The sequence below is a fragment of the Labrus mixtus genome, chromosome 15 (genome assembly GCF_963584025.1).
Source record: "Labrus mixtus chromosome 15, fLabMix1.1, whole genome shotgun sequence".
NCBI lineage: Eukaryota > Metazoa > Chordata > Actinopteri > Labriformes > Labridae > Labrus > Labrus mixtus.
The window spans coordinates 22,545,896-22,568,036 of NC_083626.1; the positions used below are offsets into that span (position 1 = coordinate 22,545,896).

Genomic DNA, 22,141 nt, shown 5'->3' on the forward strand with positions numbered 1-22,141 from the left:
AGTAAAAAAAAAAAAACCACATCAATACAAAGTTGCAAAGTCTTGTTTAATATCTTTTGAAAAAGTTGCATGAATCACCACACTGCTTCCGAATGTACAATACCTATGAACAGAGGTCTGAGTCATATGCAGTCACTGTAGCATGCCTAGTGTGGCTAGTTTGTGTCCACTTTGATGCAGACTTGTTTTCTCAGGGTAGTTTGGCAGCACTTTGAGCAGTTTTTATCTTGATCTAAGCACATAAAACATGTGTTTTTTGCCAAATCTAAACATGTTAGCAATAGAGTAGTACTTAGTTGTGTGCTTGTTGCAGTTGCTTGAATACATAAATAAGTATGATAATGTTTAATTAGCAGGGTCTACATCCCTTTAGCCATTTCAACTTTAAATCAAGGTCTCTATCTATCTATCTATCTATCTATCATTGGCATTAGTTGAGGAAAGTCCTTTAGTCTACAAGTCCTTTCATTGTGGTAATATAAAAATAATCAGTATTATTGGTTCATTTTGATCTGTGATACTGTAGAAGTTTTTACTTGTACCAGTAGCAGTAGCAGTAATAATAAAGTGTGCAAAGTGAAAATAGTAGTACTAGTAACATCAGTGGTGATGTGAGAATGCTTACATCTTAAGGTAATAGGTAACACCACACAAGGTTTTAAAGAGACAGGATCATTTAAAGAGAACCAATTATTTAGAAGGAGTTTGTCTCTTGTTTGCTGTTTATGTTTCACAATTAATTAGGAGTGACCTCACATACAACAACCTTACTTTTGTTGACTTCTGTTTCAGAATTCTATAGCTTTTGATAGTTTTGAGGTTTTCTTACTTTAGTGGTGCTTCATTTATTTCATCTTATAGTTCACTATTTTAAAGTGTATTTAAATCTGTGATAAACAGGGTAGACATAAAGCAAGTCATGTGATGAATTCCTACCTCATAAAGCTTATTTGGTGTTTATGGCGGCCCTGTCAAGCCAAGGCTTTCATGAGCTTCAAAGCTAAAGTTTGTGGGTTGCATTAGTGTTACTTTAGGTTATGCATCAGTCAAACTCTGCCTATGCTTTGATTTAAAATATTCATGATACTGTTCACATCTATGCTGACAGATTCTAGTCTGCCTATACACAGCACATGGTCATATTTTATTTCTGTCTTTTGTACATTATAATTGAACATTATACTAATAAAACAATCCGGGGGAAGTGCTTCTAAATGTCATATTGCAAGTTTGCTTGGCTTTTTCGACCAGTCTGCTAATTCGCTTGTCAAATTCAAGTGTAGTCCCTGGACAGGCTGTGCGCTTGTATCCCTCTGAGTTGTCGTAAAACCAAGTTAAAGTAGAGGGAGTTATATAAATAATCTCAAACCAAGCATTTAATCACACATCGAGATCAAAGTTTAAGCCTCTGCTCACTTCCCTTCTGGTTCTCACTTGTAAATCACATTTGTTGCTCCAGTGAAAAATGCCACAGATAGATGTTCAATATGTGAAAAGACTAAAATATTTAATCAATATTTGAAGATTGTAAGTAATCAGCGTGTGAGTAATGCTAAACCGGCTCAGAATCCTGAGAATGCGTTTAGTCTAACTGAGTTGTCTTACTAGTAATGGAAAGCTGTGGAGACGTCCTGTCCCTTGGACTGCTGAGTTTCGTATCAGATTGATTCATCTTTGGAATTATTTCTTCACTCATCTCTCATTTGCACTCCTGCCTGCAGCTGACATGTCGGGTAGTATGTAGTTATTTATGCAAATAAGAGGTTAATGATATGTACTTGTTACTGTATCAATTGAACATCTATAGAAAATAATCTAACCACCCTGCTCTCCAAGACAAAAAGCCGATACTGTATCACTCTATTAGTGTGATAGCAGGTGACAGTAAATCCCCATGGTGTGCACTCTTGGCATTTTAACTTCAATGTGACACAATGTATCTATTCAGCATTCAGACTGTACTCATATTGACCTATGTAGCTGGACAAATGCCAGTAGGTTAGGAGCTGCTTCACCTTTAAAACAGAACAAAATAGTATCAAGCATTATGACCTTTGTTTTTGGTTATTAAACTGTTGTACATGCTTTCAAATAAATTCTCTGTGGATGCAGCGCTGAGATAGATTTGTCCGACTGCATGCAGTGCCTCTTAATAGTGCATTTTCCATGTGTTCCTATTGTAGTGTATTGGTACACTTACGATAAGGTTTATAGTTGTGCATTCATCTGGCTATCTCACTCTCTGAGTGCTGGGTCCTAAAATCCAAAAGTTGACTCCTAAGCTGATTGTCTTATGTTTTGAAGATTCCTGCTGTTGTATAAAGGGTGCAATCGTTGTAAATGGTTGTGTGCAAGACTAGTAAAGATGTACGATCATTTGCCCACTAATGCACAAAACATGGTCATCGTCAGAGAGAAAAAGAAGTGATGTCTTTGGAATTATTTGAATAGCAAATACAATTATTTCTTTTTGTAATCTGGGATGATTTTTTTTCTTGTTTTTATCTTCAGTTCTCATTGGATCTGAGGGTTTTTTTTTTCCAGTCAAAAGACTTAGTGGTTAGATGTACTGAACAGTCTTATTACTCAAGTGTGAATGTGAATGCATTCTGTTTCTGTTCTGTTTCTTGTGTGCTAGCCTTGTGATTGATTGACACACTGTCCAGGATGAACCTTTTCCTCTCGCCCCACCCCCTCACAACCCTGAACAGTATTAGTCGTATAGCAGATGGATGGATACATGCTGTCTTAACATAGATTCGATGCCATAATAACAAATTGGGTTAAAGAAAGATATCTGTGTTACTGACAATGTTATTGTTCATTAAGTTTAGCTCTTGTGGCAGCACTCTGCTAACAAGAATAAAAGGAGGGGAAAAGTAGACAGAAGAAAGTCACAACCAGTCATTAGACCGTGTCAAAGTAAAGATGGTCTTTGATCAACAGTCGACCATGTGTTCCAGCTGCGAGGGCTGCTGCCAGATGGCCTGGCCCCTTCCTCTGCACGGTCACAAATACCAGCCCCTGTCAGTCAGCTGACACACAGACCCAGAGGGAGGTTGCCCTCCGCTCTCATGGCTGACTTGCATGTAAAGTTGACTGTCTGCAGAGAGCTAATGAGGTCCAGCACCGAACTTGATTGGCATGAACGCAAGAAGAGGTTCAGAAGTGAGGATTAAAGATGTCACTCCACACTTTGTGGGAACTTCCCCCGTATTAATAACCCAACTCCTGCCTTCTCATCTCTTTTCACCCTTGACCTTTTCTCTACCTGTGATCCCCCCTGCTGTCCTCTTCCTCCCTTCAGCCTGTTCTCTCTCTCTCCCACTGCGCTCCACTGGGTATCAATAAACAGCCCTGTCCTTCCTTCCTCTAACTGTCTGTATATAAGCCTGTCCCATGAGGACCTGCTGCTTTGTCCCTTAAAGAGACACATCACACATGACCTGGCTGTGTTAAAATCCTTATAGATCCTGTGCTGTGCTGGACATGCATGTCCATCAAACGAAGTACTTAGATATATTTCTTTGGAAACTATGACCCCAAATGATAAAATCTCCATATTTTGTTGATAGTTCGTATCAAAAAGAACCAGAGCTTTACAAAATTTCAGTCATATTGTAACCCAAAGCTCCTGAGAGCAGCGGTGGTCTATTCTAAATCACAGAGCTGTAAATACTGGCATTTCTCAAATCCTTTTGGCAACTCATAGGGATGCAACAATTATGTATCTTCCAGACAACGGACAGAGAGCATTGTACAAATACACAGGCAACGTTTGGTATTTGCACGATTTAGACACTTTGCAGGAATTTGCTTGCAATTGTTGGTCTTTTAAAACGAAAAATTACCCAATAATGGATACCTCAGAGTCCTATTTCTATTTTTTTGTTGTGGTATCAAAAGAGATATTTTTTATTTTTAGTATGAAAGTTTAAAATTCTGGTATCATGACAACGAAAATGCAGAGCCATTATAACACTTCTGTCATCACCAACAGAGGCACAATACTGACCATACAGAGAACAGGCTCTAGTTTTATCATATAGAAATTATTCTGCAGCACTTGTGCTATCGGTCTTGCGCAGAAGTGTCTTCCACGTGGGGCCCATTTTCTTCATCAGTATAAGGGACCAGGTCCTGGGCCAGTATGTGCTGTGTCCCATCACAACACCAGTCATTTATTCTAATGAGCGTCGGCCCCACAGCGAGTGACAAAATCACTCATTTGGGTTAATGGTCATAAAAGTTCAAGTCCTCTTGTAGCAGAGTATAATTAGGTGTTATTTCACTGTCTTGATGTGGTGTTCCCTTTATAGTGGGGCCAACTGTTGCTTTATTAAAAGGACAGAAGTGAGGTGTTTTCCCATCCAGGCTCTTGTCCCAGAGGTGAAAGGTTTTCCTCTCGCTTTTAAATGGAGACAAGTCAGGTCATTATTGGGCGTTCTCTGTTTCACGGTATTCACCTTTAAAAAAGGCACGCTCCACTTTATGTATCAGACTATAGGAACAAAAGTGCATCACTAATTATTCTCTCAGCTTTTCTTAATAAATTAAGTGTCTCAAGACGCCTGACACTCCACGGTGTAACCCTTTATAAAGAATTCAGAAAGATGGAAGTTTGAGCGAATTGATAAAACAGGAAGATAAGTGAATGTTTTTGCTATGGAATGGGAAGATTTCTCCCTTCCTTTTGGATTCTTCATATCTAATATTCCTTGGATAGTTAGCAAAGGTTCAAATCCTGCAGGGAGAAGCCGCACAGAAAGCGAAGTGGAGAGTACATTACATCTCCACCAGTGGGGAAACTGGACTTGGTCTGGTTTTAGAAGGCATATTTTGGTCATGACAGCTGGAAGTTTAGATTTAAATCGTCTAATCAACTGCCGTCCGGGTGTTGTAAATATAAAAAAATAGTCTTCTACCTCATCTTGTGCCCATTGATTTTTTTTAAATAGCATGTCACAGTCTGCTCTACATGTGTGAGAGTGACCACGACTGCCGCCACACACCGTCACAAGGGAGTAAACCAGAGAAGTGGGAGGGCGTCTGCAGCGTCACCGTGTTATTACAGTTCTGTTTGGCTGCTCCCCTTCCACGTATCCTCCCTCTGCCCTCCCACTCGTCTCTCCCCCCATCCTCCCTCTGCAGTGGACGTGTATCGCATTTGGAGCAGCAGGCAGCAGGTGGAGATGACATCATCTGCACTGCAGCACACTGCAGCACTGGGTCTGAACAAAGACATGTCAGCCTACCGCTAACTATCCCCTCTCTCTCTCTCTCTCTCTCTCCATCCCTCTGTCTAAGTCTTTCCCCCCATGTCAGCCAAAAGAGAGGGGGGAGCATATCCTTGTACAGAGTCAGGTTGTAGTGCTGTGACCTATCTCACACCTCTGACTCCTCTTCTGACTCGGGGACTCTGTCTTGAACGAGCTCTCAAGTCTTCACCTCGCCCGTTTTCACAAGTCAGAGTGTTGATACAGTTAAAGATGGATCCTGCAAACACTCTGTTGATCTGACAGCAGGCCCATGTAGACAGGGATCGGAGTCAGAGACCTCAGTGTTGTCCTCTAAGTCCATTATTCACAGTGCACCATGTTGTCACTGAGAGCAGTAATTTAGCCGCCTGTGACATTATGTTTTTCTGTCCAATGATAGCACTTACTTGACCTCTTTTCCTGTGGCTTATAGGAGGTCTTACTGTGACAGTTGCTCTCCATGGAGCGCCATAACTGCCAAGCTACCGTAAAGCACAAATGTCACCAGGTCGTGCTGTGAAGACTCCCCACTTAGAGTCATTAGGTCCCTACCTGCGGCGTCAACACCGTAAAAAGAGAGTAGGCCGAGTACACAAAAGCACAGGACAGAAGATTTATGGACTCTATTTTTTTCATTGTTTGTCTTTGTCGCTCCGTTTTTCTTTTCTTTTTCCTGGAGTCCTTCTCCTCCCCTTCATCAATAAGCCAATAGCACGCAGGCAGACCATACAGACACAGCCATGTTCCTGTCGCCTAGTTACCGCTCGGCAGCAGGTTGCCACAGAAACGGCCTCATAGTGGCTAAATGGGGAATGCTAATGCAGTCTTCTATACTCCCTGCTGCAGTGGGCTCCCTGTGCCCATCCCATTTCACTGTCTGCACACGGCATACTTTGTGTGTGTGGTTTTGTGTGTATGTGTGTTTGAGTGCAGTAACTCTGACAGGTGTTGATAGATGAGTGTTTTTAGGGGGTTTCTTAAATGTCTTAAAGCAATTATTGTAACAGGTTTAAATTGCAGTGTTTTTTGTGTTTGATAGGTTTTGATATCAGTAACTCAAATTCAGTTTCTATAGTAGTTAAAGGATCAGGATTAATAGGCTCTTTAGCTTATTGGACTCACCTAAGCCCTTGGACTTAAACTGGCCCGTGTTTTTCCCCTTCCTTCTTTCAACTGGCATCCATCCTACATTATTGTCTTATGATTTGTTTAAACCAATAATTTGATCTCACTTGTTGGATCTTGTCTCTGGCATAGACTCCCGCCTTCTTACATTTTCTGAGCCAGTTTGTTAATGAAGAAAAATAACGTACTATTTCCCAAGCAATGCTGAAAACTTAGAATAGAAAAATAACACCTCCTAAAACTACTCTTACTGTCACAGTGGGAAAAAAAATAATAATTTGCCGCCCAAACAGCATGTAGTGCTCTGAGGTCTTATACGCCTCCATTCATCTTAATGTATGGAAAAACTGATTTTTTCAAAGACTCTGGAGAGGTGTAAGTCATGATTGATTGTGTACTTACAGCTTCTTAGTCCTCCTACCATACATGCACATGGAATGGGGGCAGACTGTGACTCCTTGGCCATAATAGTATGTACTTAATCAGCTGGAGAGGGCCTTCAGATGTACATTCCCCCTTGGAGCATGACTGAAGCCCTTTGTGAAAGGGTGGACACATTTAACAGGTCCCCACTCATTGGCTGATCGTTCGACCCATATAAGACTGCTGGGGCTGTGTTTGAGTGCTGCAGGAGGGATGGAGGCAGGAGTTTAGTGATGGCAGCCATTAGCAAATGATTGATGTGGCTTTGGAGGTAATTTTAGTAAAGCCAATTGTTTTTGATGAAGTTAATGATTGATGCTATTGTTTTCTTTCACATTATGGGGAGATTTATAATGATTATAAGGGCTCAGTGTCACATCTGAAATTAGGATATTAACTTGACATCAGCTTTGCAGTATCTCAGAAATAGACTTTTAATTTGTTCCTAAAAAATGTATGCCTCAATAAGTCAAGCCCCAGATATCTGTGACTCAGAGCAACATATTTGGTGCACCTCGTGGTGCATACTGTGTAATAATTTGTCTTGTCAGAACACAGGGTTGTTGTTTGTGCAAAGAAAGACATTTTTTCTGCACACTGGATGTTCCTTGTGTGCTGATGTGTTCCCTCTGTGTCCCACTATTATCCCAGATAACCAGTTCAGAATGTCTATCCTGGAGCGCTTGGAGCAGATGGAGAGGAGGATGGCGGAGATGGCCAGCCACCAGCAGCAGAGCGGTGCAGGGAGTGGCGGAGGTGGGGGAGGAACAGGGGGGGGAGGAGGGGGAGGCGCCGGAGGAGGTGGAGGGGGAGGCAACAACAGCCAGTCACAGGTAAAAGCCACATCACGTTGCTCATATGTTGTGTGTGTATCATTGAACATGTGACAGAACCAATCAAGCATCACGTTTTCTTTTTCTGTTGATTGACACTGAACAGAATTGAGTGATTTGTTGTTGTTAAGAGGCATTTAGAACAACAATTAACAATTTCCTCTCTTGGGTATGTGAGTGTGTATCGGGCCAGTTGCAGGCCAGCAGCTCCTTCGAGAGCCGTGTTGTGGTGGTCTGTGAGAAGATGATGAGCAGAGCTTGTTGGGCCAAATCCAAACATTTAATCCACTCCAAGACCTTCCGAGGCATGACGCTCCTTCACCTGGCTGCAGGCCAGGGCTATGCCACCCTCATCCAGACACTCATCAAGTGGCGGTGAGTGCAAAATACTCGACATGCCCTATAATGGGGCTTTGGTTTGTAATTAGTGTGCCCTAACAGTAAATAACTGTGAGACGCTAATTGTTTTCTCTCTTCTGTACAGCACCAAGCACGCTGATAGTATTGATTTGGAGTTAGAAGTGGACCCTCTAAATGTAGATCACTTCTCCTGCACACCTTTGGTAAGAGAGCTGAAGTTATCACGTCCTAGCTTTGTGTGATTTGTGGCGTGCTGGTGGTTATTTAAGCGTTTTAAACAGTCTGGTCCAATGATACCTATTGTTTTGAAAGAAGTAGAAAGTTTAGGCCCTCAAGAATTGATCAATTTGATGTGAAAGTGTTTTATGTTTTTTACCAGTGCAAGAAAGACAGAAGATGCAATCAAACTTTTTTTGTCTGCCCTAAAATAGTATAACGCAGCACAAAGAACCTCATGCCTCGTGCCTTGAGTACGAACTTTGTCTTAGTGGCTGTTTGTAACTCTGTTTTTCTTATCTGCTCCTTTCTGCTCATCTGTCTGCCATCCAGATGTGGGCATGTGCGCTGGGTCACCTGGAGGCAGCGGTGGTCCTGTATAAATGGGACAGACGTGCACTAGCTATCCCTGATTCTCTGGGCCGATTACCCCTCTCTATTGCCCGTTCTCGGGGCCATACCAAACTGGCTGAATGCCTGGAGCAGCTACAAAGAGAAGAGCAGCAGCCACCAGCCCCTCTACCACCCACAACCCGCATGTCGTTCTCCCCAAACCCTGACACCCCTACCACAGACAGCTGGATGGTCAGCTGGGCAAATAACACCCAAGCACCCAGCGGCAAGAAAGGAGGTCCTGCTACAACTACAACCACATCCAGCACCACAAGCCTCAATCCAGGCCAGTACAATTATTTTTTATGTACATCTTTTACTCCACACTTGAAGGAGAACCAGTCAGTCTGATGATAATTGTTACATATTGTGATTCTTCCAGATTTGAGACGGCCGAGGTCAGAACCCTCCAACTACTACAGCACAGAGGGCCAAAGAGATCTCCCGCTAGCTAAGAAACACAAACCCAACCCAGAACTGTTTCAGACTCGGCCCGACAAGGCCATGTCTGTTCCTCTGAGCCTGGAGCAGCAACAGCTCCACAAGCTGTCCTCTAGCCCCAAGAGCCTGTCCTCAGAAGGCTTGAGCTCAGACAAGAGCCTGTCTACAGGAAGCAGTACGGGGACGACCAGATGGAGCTCCAGAGAGAGTTTCTCCAGCAGTGGCTTGGGGAGGAAGGCGCTGGGGGTCAGTGGAAGCAGCAGCTTGGGGAAGGAGAAACTGGTCAACCGGTTACGACAGAGGGAACAGCTCGGCATGCTGGTGATGGCAGACAGAGAAATGGCTGATGCAGAACTGTTATCCTATCGGGAAGATCTGGAGAACCAGGACTGTCTCACTCAGATGGATGACTTGCAGGTGAGAATAGAAAACCCAGCTGCGTCCTCAGTCAGCTAAAGAAGCAAACGTAGATCCTAGTACAGCCACAAATCAACGTTTAAAAATATGACCTAAAACCTTTTGCTTTTTATTCAAATGCTTGCATTGCGGAAATTGTATATCATAATATACAGCATGTCTCATGGGAACACAAAACTCAAGTTAAAATACCTCTAGAATGATTGCTGCCTTTTAAGAACTTTTTTTTTTTGAAGATGCAAATAACTTGCATAACATGTAATGCACTTGGTGTATACATCTTAAGTTAAAGAGATATTTTCAGAGTGAGGAAACAGTATGGATATTTATGGTCACCACTTTTGAAAAAGCATACATAAGAACCAACCTGTCACCAGTGACAACAGCCTGGCAATTTAAGACTTAAATACAACCCTACAGTACCATGCCACTTCTTTAATGTCCGCCTCCTGCACTGGGTAGGCGGCATTCACCAGGCCAACCTGGCACTCTGTCGATGACCATCACTGCATAATAAACTCTCTCTATTGATCCACTTCCATAGCCAAGGGATCCTTCCAGTCATCCATCTCAGTCTAACTACTCCTTCAACGGATGAAGTGCCGGATTAGAAATGTTAGCCTCCAACCTGATCACTCTTGTCATTATTACCCTCTCCATTGGCGTTTAAGGCAACATTTGTCACAGGGCTAAAGGGGAAGCCCAGTGTGCATGTCTGAATCATGTATTGTCACTAGGAAAGGTAGCCCCACAGCTGTATTTAATGTTTAACATTGAGAGGGTGTGTCATCACTCTTCCTTCTATGTCCAAACAAACAGGTAAACATGATGACTCTGGCGGAGCACATAATTGAAGCAACGCCAGAGAGAATAAAAAGGGAGAACTTCAGTGCTGCAGACTCTGCGCCATTAGACACGTCAGGGGTCAGCAACACCATGAACTGGCTGGCAAACTACCTGGGAGATGTGGAGCAGCTGCCGAGCATTATACACCTACGGTGAGGAGCACTTTTGGAGCAGGGAAAGCAGATATTGTACAGCTACATGTGGCTTTGTGTGCAGTATGTGTGTACCCTACTGCATTAGGTATTCATCTTTTATTTCCTGTGCAGCATGGTATTGTTGCAAAGGCTACTTCAACATGCACTTGTACTTTATAATGGCAATTTAAAATATACAGTAATGTTGTATTTTAAGATTGACTAGCCTTGTAGATTTCATAAACAGTATGCCATGTTGAAATAGGATATTAATCACTTTGGATCTTTAATATTGTAATCCAATAGGATGTATGTGTAAAAAACAGGTGGTTGTTTTTGCTTCTCAGCCATTGGCTCAGGGTAACTTTCTTTGTCTGGCAGTTGTTTATTTTTAATCGTTACTACCACAGTTTTCCATTTGCATTAAGTAGAAAAGTATTTTTGACTAGCACTGTACCAAAGAACATAAAAAGAATGTGAATTTGTAAATGGACTGATTCATTAAAATTTTCAAATTTTCTGCCAATTGCATTCATACACTAGACACACGTATGAAGATGAGGGGTTGAAAGAAAGTTAATATTTCTCTCATCTTCTTTCCTTAGATCTCTGTATAATGAACCCCTGACCCCATCATCCAACCCCAGCCTCAGTCCTGGGGGGTCTCCGCTGAGGGAAGGTCCCTTGGAGAGGTCTACACTCCCATCTCCAGCTGACTGGAGTGAGTTCATCAATGCCTCCAACAGCAAGGTGGAGCGAGACCTGGCCCAGCTGACTCTGTCAGATCCTGAGCAGAGAGAGCTGTATGAAGCTGCCCGCCTAGTCCAAACTGCCTTCCGCAAGTACAAGGTACAGGCCTGACGCTCAGGTGCCAAATGCTGTGTGCACTGCAGCCTGCAGTCACAGGGTTGGAAGTTTAGTACTGGTATCATAAACCAGTTTTGTTGAAAGTTGCTGAAGGGTTCACTTTATATTGTTCCAAGCTATGGAGCTCTGATTTTGCAGTAAGGTTTGGGATTGTGAGACTGTTTATGATTATTTTTTGTTTGGGGATTACACTGTTCTTATCATTTTTCTAAATCTACCTCTGTCTTATTCTCTGTTCCTGTGCTCATATACACATAACAACAAAACAAAAATATTTCAAAATACGTCCCTGTGGTTTCAGCATGGGAAGCTGCCTTGAGCAGAGCATGGCCTTGCTTAGAGGAACGACACTGCACTGTCCCCTGTATCCCTGCTGCAGTTAGATAAAATAAAGCTTATGTTGTCTTCCTCTCTATTCGTCTCTTTATCTCTATTTTTAGTAAGCTGTATGGAGCCTGCTGCTGCCTGTTTTTAACTAGCTCTATATACACCAGTCCTTTCCCCCTGCCCTATCCCATTCCTCAACTCGCTCTCCACCCCACAGCGACTTTTAATGAGTTTTCATATTACAAAATGTATGCTGTCGTCCACAGTCATCTGTTATGTCTGTCTGCCAACTGATGCTAAGATGGACAACAGTCTCTCTTGGAGCCAGTTTACCAGCGCTGGACATTTGCCAGGTTCACCAGGAGATCCAGGGACACTTGACAGAGCCACTAATGTCCTTTGTGGCAAAATAAAAGTTCAACTGACCTCTGATCTGTCCCACTGTACTCTCCAACAGGGACGGCCGCTCCGAGAGCAACAGGAAGTAGCTGCTGCCGTTATTCAACGTTGCTACAAGAAATACAAACAGGTAGACACCACCAACACACTGAAGTTGTTCTGACTTGGTCACATCTAAAAAGTGATTATAGATATAGTTCCTTTTGTAATTAGAGTGAATCTTAGTCTTTTTGAAGGAAGATATTCACATGAGCAAGTTTTTGAGAATGTAGGAGTATGTTAGTGCATCATTCACAACCTTTCTCTGTTTCTGTTTACAAGCTAACATGGATAGCCTTGAAGGTAAATGTTTCTTAACTACCAGCTGCTGAATTCAGTGCCATACGCTGGCTTGTTTTCCTCACCTACAGTGTGAAGCCGTATCACTAAGCAAATAAAGTATTCACACATTGCTTTGTTCTTTTTGGCACAGTATGCACTTTATAAGAAGATGACGCAGGCCGCCATCCTTATCCAGAGTAAATTCCGCAGTTACCACGAACAGAAGAAGTTCCAGCAGAGCAGGAGGGCTGCCGTGCTCATTCAGCAATACTACCGCAGCTATAAGGAGTTTGGCAGACTGAAGCCCCACCACCGCGGGGCTGCTGCTGCCCTGGTGCAGCACAAACTGAGGTAGGCAACCGGCCACATACTGGACAATTACTGGAATAAGCTTAGCTGTCACACACTGACTCAGGGAATGTGACAGGAACGGAGATTAGGCAATAGTCAAACTGCGCAAGTATGGAGAATACATATGAACAATTGAGTGTGCAGTTAAACCTTAAAAACACAAAGACAATGTGGGGTTAATGTGCTATGGCAGTGGTTCCCTAAGTGGGCCCTGGGACCCCTAGAGGGGGGCCCTGGGACCGCTAGAGGGGGGGCCCGGCAAGGCTTAACAATAACAATGCACACACTTTTTCACTGCTAGCAAAGCATGGCAAAAATTTGTGAGAGGACTTCCAGGTAAAGGTAATGCTGATAATAAATCGACTTTACACCAAACGTCACAAATTTGGAAGTGTCATGTTGCAGCATCGCTTTTAATTGCGTCTTCTTTAAAAGTGGCGTGTTAGTTTTTTCAGATTGTTGTCACACTGAAGTTGCTTTTCTCTACTTTTTGCAGCCGGTGTTTGAGATCAATTCTACAAATGTAGAAATTTATTAGCAAAGAGCGTGACTGACATTGTGTTCAGTGTATGTTGATATCTGCTGAAGGAGGGCCTTGCAGAAAGAGTTTGGAAACCACTGTGCTATGTAGATGTTAAAGGTTCAAACAAACAAAGGAATATGCAGATGGGATCTGTTTGAAGAGTAGCATTTGTTATTACCCTACACCTATGTATGGCTTTCATACCAATAACCTTCTCTATGAATGTTGTTACCAGTACGCCCAACCATCATAATCAGTTCCTATAATCTTTTTTTTTTTAAACTCTATTTATTAGAATTTGTTCAAAAAAAAGGTACAAAAACACAGGATGAGGGTTGGAATCAGTATTCAGAATGACAAAAGGAAGAGACTTTACGGAGGGATCTTAGAAAAGAGTAGTTAGCTTTAGTTTGGGATTTTCATCTTTAAGATTGATTCCAGTAAGTTCTGAAATATGACTACAAGATTAATCTTGTAACCCATCAGCAATCATCATCTATCATAGTCTCAGATATTTGCCTCTGGTAAAGTATTTCTCTTTGACTTCAGTACAGCCAGTGGTTAGGGCGTAACGACTTCCTGGCAAGACTTCCTTTACTGTAAATGCTGTCATTTCTCGGTCCATGACATACTCCAGAGTAACGTCTTTTCATCTGTTGTCAACGCCATGCTGAAGATCTAAACCCCAGTGTACAGATTCTACCATTTTATGAATAATCTGCAATGCAGAGATCCCCAAAGGATAAGGGATGAATTCACAGTGAGATCATTCATTCCAGTTTTCAAGTATTGCTTTTAGAAAATGAACTCTGTCATATCTGTCTGTTGTTTTGCAGAGGTAGTCTGCTCACAAAGAGGCAGGATCAGGCTGCCAGGAAGATCATGAGGTTCCTACGTCGCTGCCGTCACAGGTAAACCCAAACACTGACTCATACACATGCACACATCACACTCGTTGAAATGTACACACTTTAATCTACATACACATTTGGGCTGGGTTTTTCCCACAACCCCATGATACGATACATATCACGATACAGAGGCCACGATACGATACATATCGTGATATACGTTGGTTAAGGAAAATGTTGTACACAGAATTCACTACAACAGCTGTTTTTTACTGTTGAGAATAATCCTGCAATTTAAAACAATTCAATTCAGGTCCTCAGAGATCCTAGAAATACGTAATACACAATATGTTAATCCCAGAGCTGTGGCTATGGTCTTCAGCCATATCGATTCTGTAACATCTGCGTCGATACATGTGTTTGCAAGGAGAACATGACGATATATTGGGACATGGATTTTTTTGGAGCACAGCCCTAATACACAAACAAACAAACAAACACATAACACACTCATTTATATGTACTCACTTTAATCAACATAGGGTGGATAAAGCTTTATGTTTAGTGCAAGGGCTCAAAAAAAAAAGTGACGTTTCAATGAGCTAATAATTAAGTAGGAAGTAAGCACTACCATTAGTTTCATACTCTCGTCCATGTCTCACTTGTTCTTTTTACTCCTGTTGTGTGTCTGAATTACATTGTTGCTGGACAAATTGGGTGGTCAGAAATGTCTCCTACACCTAAGCTCCACCCCTCCTTCCCCTCACTGTATTTGGTTCCCCACCTGTCCTCGCCCCCTCCCTCACAGTGCCTACTGTGTGCTAATAGCTGTCTGGTATTGTTTTGCTGTTTATGCCAAGCCCCTTGATGGACCATAGACTGTTCAAGCGGGTGAGTGCAGCCTCAGCAACTCAGTTCGTGCCTCTCTCTCTCTCTCTCTCTCTCTCTCTCTCTCTCTCTCTTTTCTTTCTTTCTCTCCTATTATTCCTTATGCCTCTTTCTCCTTCTTATCTCTCCCTTGTTCTGTCATTCTCTCTCTCTTTATTAAAACAATTATCCCCTCTTGAAGTCTTGGCCTTCACTTTCTCTTCTTCCTTCTTGCTTTCTTTCTTTCTTTCACTCTCACTCTCATTTTCTCTTTTGCTCTCTGTCTCTCCCACCCCTTCAACCACCCTCCCTCCTTCTCCATCACTGTTGCTTGATGCCTGCTTGCATGAAGGCTGCCGACTGGAGCCACAGGTGGACTGAGAAGCTCAGATTTTAGTGCAGAATATATCTCAAACTAACAAAATGCTTATGAATGATGATGTCACTGCAACACTTAACAGGCACTTCTCTGACTCTTTTTTATCTCTGTCTTTCTCTTCTTGGAATTTCCTTTTTTTTTCAGTTTTGTGTGGATGTGCAGATAGTCATTTTGAGAAAACAGGAGGCTTTGTTTCAATCATGTTTTATTCTGCTGCATGTCAAGTGGTGACAACTATGGGCCTTGCTCTACCTTTAGGCATGCTATGGACCTGCTGTTTCTCAAGTAGTTGTCTGTCCGTCCGATTGGCTGTGTGTCCATTTCTTGCCACTCGACAGACTGAGAGGGGGAATTAACGCTCTTGTTTTTTCATTTAATGAAACTATGTCAAACTGTTTAAGGGAATATAACCACTGGTTCTAATAAAGAAATAAATACATCATGATATCTTGAAAAATATACATCGCTGGGAAAAAGCTCAGAAAAGCATAAATTGACATTTGAGCCTTTGCACATTTTCTCAAATATTTAACCTTTGTTTCAACATATACCCTTTACTCTGTTTAAAAAGTATTAACATGTGTGTCACAGAGGGTGTGTCTTTCAAGTCGTGATATAGGTCAGGACACTTTGACGGGCATGTAGGTCACAGTGAAAAACAAACAGTGGTGTCTTCCATCCATTGGGAATAAACCACCGCTTTAATGGATTCAAATCTCCAGAGAGCTCAGTGTGACACGATGCAGCAAACACACACACACACACACACACACACACACACACACTCACTCACAGAGATACATACAGATACATACATACATACATACATATATCTAACCATGAATTTTCACAGTCCACCACTCTTCAGCACATAAAAGGTGCATAAGTTTCTGTTAAGAACATGAGTAAGGCTAAATCCATAACACGATGTTGGTTGATATATAAATATCAGCTTAGGATAAAGATCTACCCGGCAGCCTGACTGCTTTTTTGCAAAGACACTTGAGACATGTCTCGTCTATGAACTCATAACAGTATTCTTCCGGTCACCTCATCTATGACGTTTCAATATTATCAGTTCCTTTTTTCTCACATGAAGGGAGATTTTCTCAACCTTGACCGCTGTGCCGGGAAACACTTCTCAGTTCTTTTGGTTTCTAAGTCGGGGAATATACCACTGAGCCACAGACAAACAGTTCAATGATTCATACTTTTTCATCTGATTTAATGGCTACGGGACAGTTTAACATTATATAATAGTCTTTATTTGCAATATAATCAAAGACGTTAGTCACCTCCCGGTGGGCGACAGCAGGGCAACATGATGTAATTTGAGTAGAAAAGTGTGTCATGGTGCCAAGTGTCACTTTTAAATGAGCTTAATCACTTAAGAATCATTTGTATTTAATTTAAAATATCCCAGCTGTATTGTTCAGAGCACTGCAAAACTAAATGCCTCTTGTATATATTATGTCCTAAAAGTGCTTTTAATCTTGAACCTGATAGAGTAATATGTTAATGATTTTGTATTGTGCTATGATTATCCCCCTTTTGTTCAGTTCAGTCCTGACCAACTTCTTTCTTTCACAGAGCAGCAGCATATGTCCTGATCATCTGGGCTGTCTTGATATTGTTCTGATAGTATTGGCTGACTCTGTCAGGCCTGTGTATGTGTGTCTTGATGAGTTTGTTAGCAGAAACTTTAGCCATGAATGCTTGTATTCATGGACGTCTGTTCTCTGTCTGTGTTCCAGGGTGAAAGAATTGAAAAGGGCCAGGGAACATGAGACCCCTCAGAAGAGCCCCCTCACGATGTGACATCACTCTCCTGACTCCTCTTTTCTTTTTTCGTTTGTACCCGAGACATTTTACAAGAGAAATGAAAAAAAAAAAAACATCAATGCAAGCACTGCAATTATTACTACTACAGCAGTGTTACTGGCTGGACTACTGCAACATGTACAACAGCTTTTTTTCACATATCTTTTCTTTTCACTGACTTGATTTTGGTCGGAGAGTGGCAACTTCTAATGGGAATATAAACTACAAAGGGCCGGGGTGGGGGGGGTTCAGAACATTTGCTTCATGGCATTTTTTGCACTTTTTCATGGATTGCTTTTGTCTTATTTTTGAAAAAGAAGAGGATTCAGATGGGAAAGGAAGCCAAGGCAGGACATGTCTGAGAGGATGCAAATTAAGGCTGCTGCAGAAGATCTCAGAGGATAGGGAGACCATGCAGAAACACTCTGGGCTCTTATTGTGTTTCATGTTTTTTAAGTGACCAATCGATTCATTTGAAGAAGGATTTTTTTTACCAAATGTATTGGTGATCCACACATCCACTTGTTTCCACAGCTGTAGATGATACGATTCAATTTAGCTCAACAATTCACACTGTCCCACTGTGCTCTACCCCACCAGTCTGCCCACTCGGGTGGAGCTACAAATGAATGTAGTCGGGGGTTTAACAATACAGAAGCAGATGAGGGATAAGATATTTGTTTTTTGCCATTTCTTAAGGAAACCCATATGGTTTATGGTAAATATTGTCACTTTCTTACTTGAATTTGTTCCATACCGTCTGATGTATTTGTTCCATCATGTCCAATGTAATGGTGATCTGTATCTTCAGACTCTATGTTGTTGATTCCTTCCAAGAAAAATGCATGACTTCTTGGCAAGAAAAGTCTTTGCTTGTGTGCTTATGGTCCAGTCTTTCAGCCTATCCTCTGATTTTCTTTTTGTTTCCATCTCTCCCTTCATCACCATCTGAGTAACACTATCCATGTATCGTCTTGTTTCTTTGGATCTCACTCCACGTTGCTTGTTTCGGTTGATTGCTCCTCTGAAAGCGAACAAGAGAAGAGAACTCGCCTATTTGGTTCGTTCTGGTTCTGGTCATGCAGGTTATTAATGTTCTTTTTAAATGAACTTCAGAGCCTGTGAAGGCTTTTGAGGGGAAGATCACATACATTGCCTTGACGTCTTAGAGATTCTTTGAGGGGTCCCTAAGCTTGTCCCAAAATAGGGGTTTGACAAATCCATATTTTTGACAATTGAGCGATTTCTGTATATAAAGAAGGCTGAAAGTACGTAGGAAAAAAACATTTACCCAACGGGGATTGTATTTTAGAAATATATTATTTTATTCATTAAAAATGGGTCAAAAACAGGTATGAGACAAAAACAGAATATTTGTATAGTTTTGTTTGAATGCCTAAGAAGTATGGTTGTATTGTTTGTAAATAGTGTAAATACCTGGGATAAAAATGAGCTATGTGCATGAAAAGTATGACGAGATTCAAAAGGGAAAAAAACAACAAAAGCAGTAGTGGCTATGCTCTGTAAAATTAAAACTATTTCACTAGTAGAGTATTTTATTTTATTTTGATTGTTCTTAAGAAGAACATTTTGCTAAAGCATGATACTATTGCAATATAAAAAGTACAAAAAAATACTGTATTTAGAGTTAGGAGAAGTCTGCAAAATTATCTTAAAACAAGTACAGTTATGTTTACATTTTCTTTCTTTGTTTTTTTTTTTTATTGGTTCGTTTTGGGCTACCAAGAATTTTTTGCCAATGGTGCCAAGATATGTGAATGCTATATAGCTTAAGATGAAGAGTTAAGTTAATTTTTGCAGAACAGATAATCATACACAAGCACTGAAGACCATAAGATCACAACTGGCCGAGTCACTCGAACAATAGGGTACACAGTTTGCAGAGGGGGGGTCATGTTTAAGCAGAAAGCATTGAAGTCTCTCATGTCTCCACTGTTCCAACATTAACTGAAGCATTTGACCATCACTGAATACAGTTTGATTTATTGTTTTCATTGCAAATGGAATGTCATATGTTGTTGAGATTTTTTGATCTTAGCAGCCTTGCCCATGGTGTCAGCGTGATAACTCTCCGTCCCAGAGAACGATTTAATCCCCCCCTTAAATGTAAATGTGCAGCAAGAATTGATTTATCAATTCTTGGCTTACCCCTGTAAACTCGACAGGATTTTCCCCTAACACACTACGTTTTAATAGAGAGGAACTCCTTGATCAAGGCTGCTAGGGTCTAAATAAACATTATATTTAATGTCAAATTGAACAAAGAGAAAGATTTCTGGTTGAAAAAGATGTGTGGCAAACTGTACATGACTGGATTTCTTTGTCAAGCAGCTGAAAAAAAAAAAGTAAAATGAACTCTTCCGACTGTCAAAGGTGCTAAAACGGTTTTAAAAGTTGCATCCATGGAGGGTAAATGAGCCAAAAAGACTGTAGTAACTAGTGTGTACAGCAGTGCACTTGTGCCATTTATAATTCTAATTCTTGTACATTGGATATATAAAGAGAGAGAAAACACACGAGCTGCTGTTTTTTAGAGGTGCCTGCTGGTTGCTGCCTAATACCTATATAATATAATCTAACCCAAAAGTATTTCTGTTTCCAAGTAATGACATTTGATCATTCAGCCAAGTGCCACTGAAAAACTTGAGTTTTATTTTAAAGTATTGTCATGTTTCTTAGGCTACATATTCTCACATTAATTTCTGTGACTGACAGGTTGTTTTGTTGTGTCGTCGTCCCCCCCCCTCCCCCTCCCATGTCAACTTTTATTATTTCCAGAGTGTTTATGTAGAAAGTGCCTCTTCATATCCTGATCACGCATAGTGCAGAATACACACAATGTACCCGAGGTTGAGGAAATGTGATGGTCACCCCCACACACACACATACAGTGCTGTATCCTCTGTATCCCCCCCCCCCCCCCCCCCCCTCCCACCAGGTTACACTGATCCAAGGCCACAATCTGATAAATTCCCTGTTCACACCGGTATCAGTCCAGCACTACAGCCTGTCAACATGCTAAGCTTTACTTTTAGTTTTTTTTTCTCTGCCTTCTGCTCTGTTTTCTACTGGGACAGCTTGTTAAAATCACTTTTAAGAAAATGCCACTACTGGGGTTTGTTGCCTTGCATTCATCCTCTAGTCTGTTGTTAGAGTGCATAGCCGATGCAACGTGGTGGCAAAAAGGAGAGGGATTTATTATGCTTGCATGGGTAAAATAGTTAACTGGGTGACAGAACCTGCACCTAAAGCATGCTTATTTTCCTAGAATCGGTAGTCAGATAGACTTGTTAAAAAGACTTGAACGTTGGATTGACTTGTCACAGAATTCCAAAAGACATAGGGCATGTGACCGGAGGGCAAACAATAACTCCTACAAACGAGCCAGTGATGAGTAATCAGTTGCAACTGATGTTTTCATGGCAAGGCATGACGAAAAGATTGTTTTTTAAGACCGAGCTCTAACTTTTTAGACTTTTTCCTTTCGTTTTTTTTTTTTTTTTTGTATCATTTAGATTTGATCAGTGTGCTCCCAACCTCAGATAGACCAAGGATGCAGACAATTGTGAAAGTATGTACAGCAAGTATTTCCTAAAAGTGACACACCTTACACACAAACACATGCACAAGACACAGCAGCAGCACACATGCAGACATGTCAAAGTGTCAGTTTCATTTGTACACAGCGCGAGCGTGAGGGCAGCGTTTGCTCTTCTCGAGACTGAGGGACTGATTCACCTCCCTTCTGTATTTTACTCAGGGTGCCAAAATGGGGAGGAGGAAACAGAGCAGACACGTGATTCACGGCAGAAGACGTTGAAATTCAAATGGTACTGACAAGTTCACAGCCGGAACACGAAAGTATTTAAAATGATTGAATATGAAATATAGAGCAAGCAGATACCACAGGAGCCATGGAATAAGGTCCTGTTATATATAGCTCATTAAGAAAAATAATGTGACTTTTTATCATAGAATCCTGTCAAATCATAGTATAATTCAGGCCAGTTCTTTTGGCCTCTAATTTATCTAAGTGACACAGACTAGAGGGTATTTAAGATTAAGAGAGTAGTTTTATGAAAAGTTCACCTGCAAATCTTGTTTTTACTGCCATTTATTAATGGGATGACAGGTTAGCTGATAGGCACTCTTCATTAGCGTTATAAATTTTCAAGGCGTTCTGTGAATTGACCTGGGAATCTGCCTTTCCTCCTCTTCTTTTTCCCCGAGTACCCAAACCGGAGAAAGGTAGGCACATCAGGACAACAGAACAGAAGCAGTTTTACAACATATTCCACTCGTGGACACAGAGCAATAAAGAATTATTTTGTGGAGACCTATAGACCTAGTGAAGTTTCAAAATGATTGGACACATGTAGTCGACTTACTCTTATGCAAATGCCAGTATTGCAAGACAAGCATTCAGTAGTTTATGGACAGCAATTATATGGCACCCTTTACCGAACTGCACGTTTTCATCAAATCCAAACCGAGAAAAAAAATCCCTGCTTTGATAGAAAGCTGTGGGTCCTCGACACTTTGCATGTGAACTAGTGTTAGATCTTTTTTCCTCTCCTCTATAGCTGTCTTTCTCTCTGTCTTTCCCTGTTATGTGACCCAATTTCCCCCCCCCCTTCCCCGACCCTGTATCCTTAAGGTTTCATCTCCTCTTGGTTCTCCTGATGTGTTTTGCTTTCCTCCCTTTTCTCCCCTTCTCTTGTTTGTAAGTTTTATTTTTGTAATTGTGCATGTTCAAGCGTCACTGACTCGATGGATATGTTTAAAATTTAAAAAAAAAAAGAGATTTCAGCTGCTGAAGCCATGCAAAACGTTTTGAATTGCCCTTAAAATATGGAAGATGTTTTCTGAATGCTTTATATTCTTTCTGCTGTAAAATAATAAAAAAAGGAAAAAATGAAGAAAACTCGAGAACAAAGTTTGCCCCGTCTTTTTGTTTCCTGTTTCTGC

The 22,141-nt window shown here is 41.3% G+C and overlaps 1 protein-coding gene across 5 annotated transcripts in view; it reads left to right on the forward strand.

Moving 5' to 3' along the window:
- Positions 1 to 22,109, forward strand: part of camta1a (calmodulin binding transcription activator 1a) — a 297,294-nt gene extending 275,185 nt beyond the window's left edge. For 3 of the 5 annotated variants that reach the window (XM_061057675.1, XM_061057677.1, XM_061057678.1), the window contains 13 exons: positions 7,458 to 7,639; positions 7,818 to 8,014; positions 8,124 to 8,202; positions 8,549 to 8,894; positions 8,991 to 9,466; positions 10,286 to 10,464; positions 11,052 to 11,295; positions 12,098 to 12,169; positions 12,361 to 12,381; positions 12,512 to 12,711; positions 14,071 to 14,145; positions 14,946 to 14,976; positions 17,086 to 22,109. In XM_061057675.1, the coding sequence (XP_060913658.1) occupies positions 7,458 to 7,639; positions 7,818 to 8,014; positions 8,124 to 8,202; positions 8,549 to 8,894; positions 8,991 to 9,466; positions 10,286 to 10,464; positions 11,052 to 11,295; positions 12,098 to 12,169; positions 12,361 to 12,381; positions 12,512 to 12,711; positions 14,071 to 14,145; positions 14,946 to 14,976; positions 17,086 to 17,118 (2,135 nt within the window). In that variant the 3' untranslated portion in view covers positions 17,119 to 22,109. The remainder of the gene's footprint in view (positions 1 to 7,457; positions 7,640 to 7,817; positions 8,015 to 8,123; positions 8,203 to 8,548; positions 8,895 to 8,990; positions 9,467 to 10,285; positions 10,465 to 11,051; positions 11,296 to 12,097; positions 12,170 to 12,360; positions 12,382 to 12,511; positions 12,712 to 14,070; positions 14,146 to 14,945; positions 14,977 to 17,085) is intronic. The other 2 variants (XM_061057676.1, XM_061057679.1) reach the window with 2 other exon arrangements.
- The last annotated feature ends 32 nt before the right edge of the window (positions 22,110 to 22,141 follow it).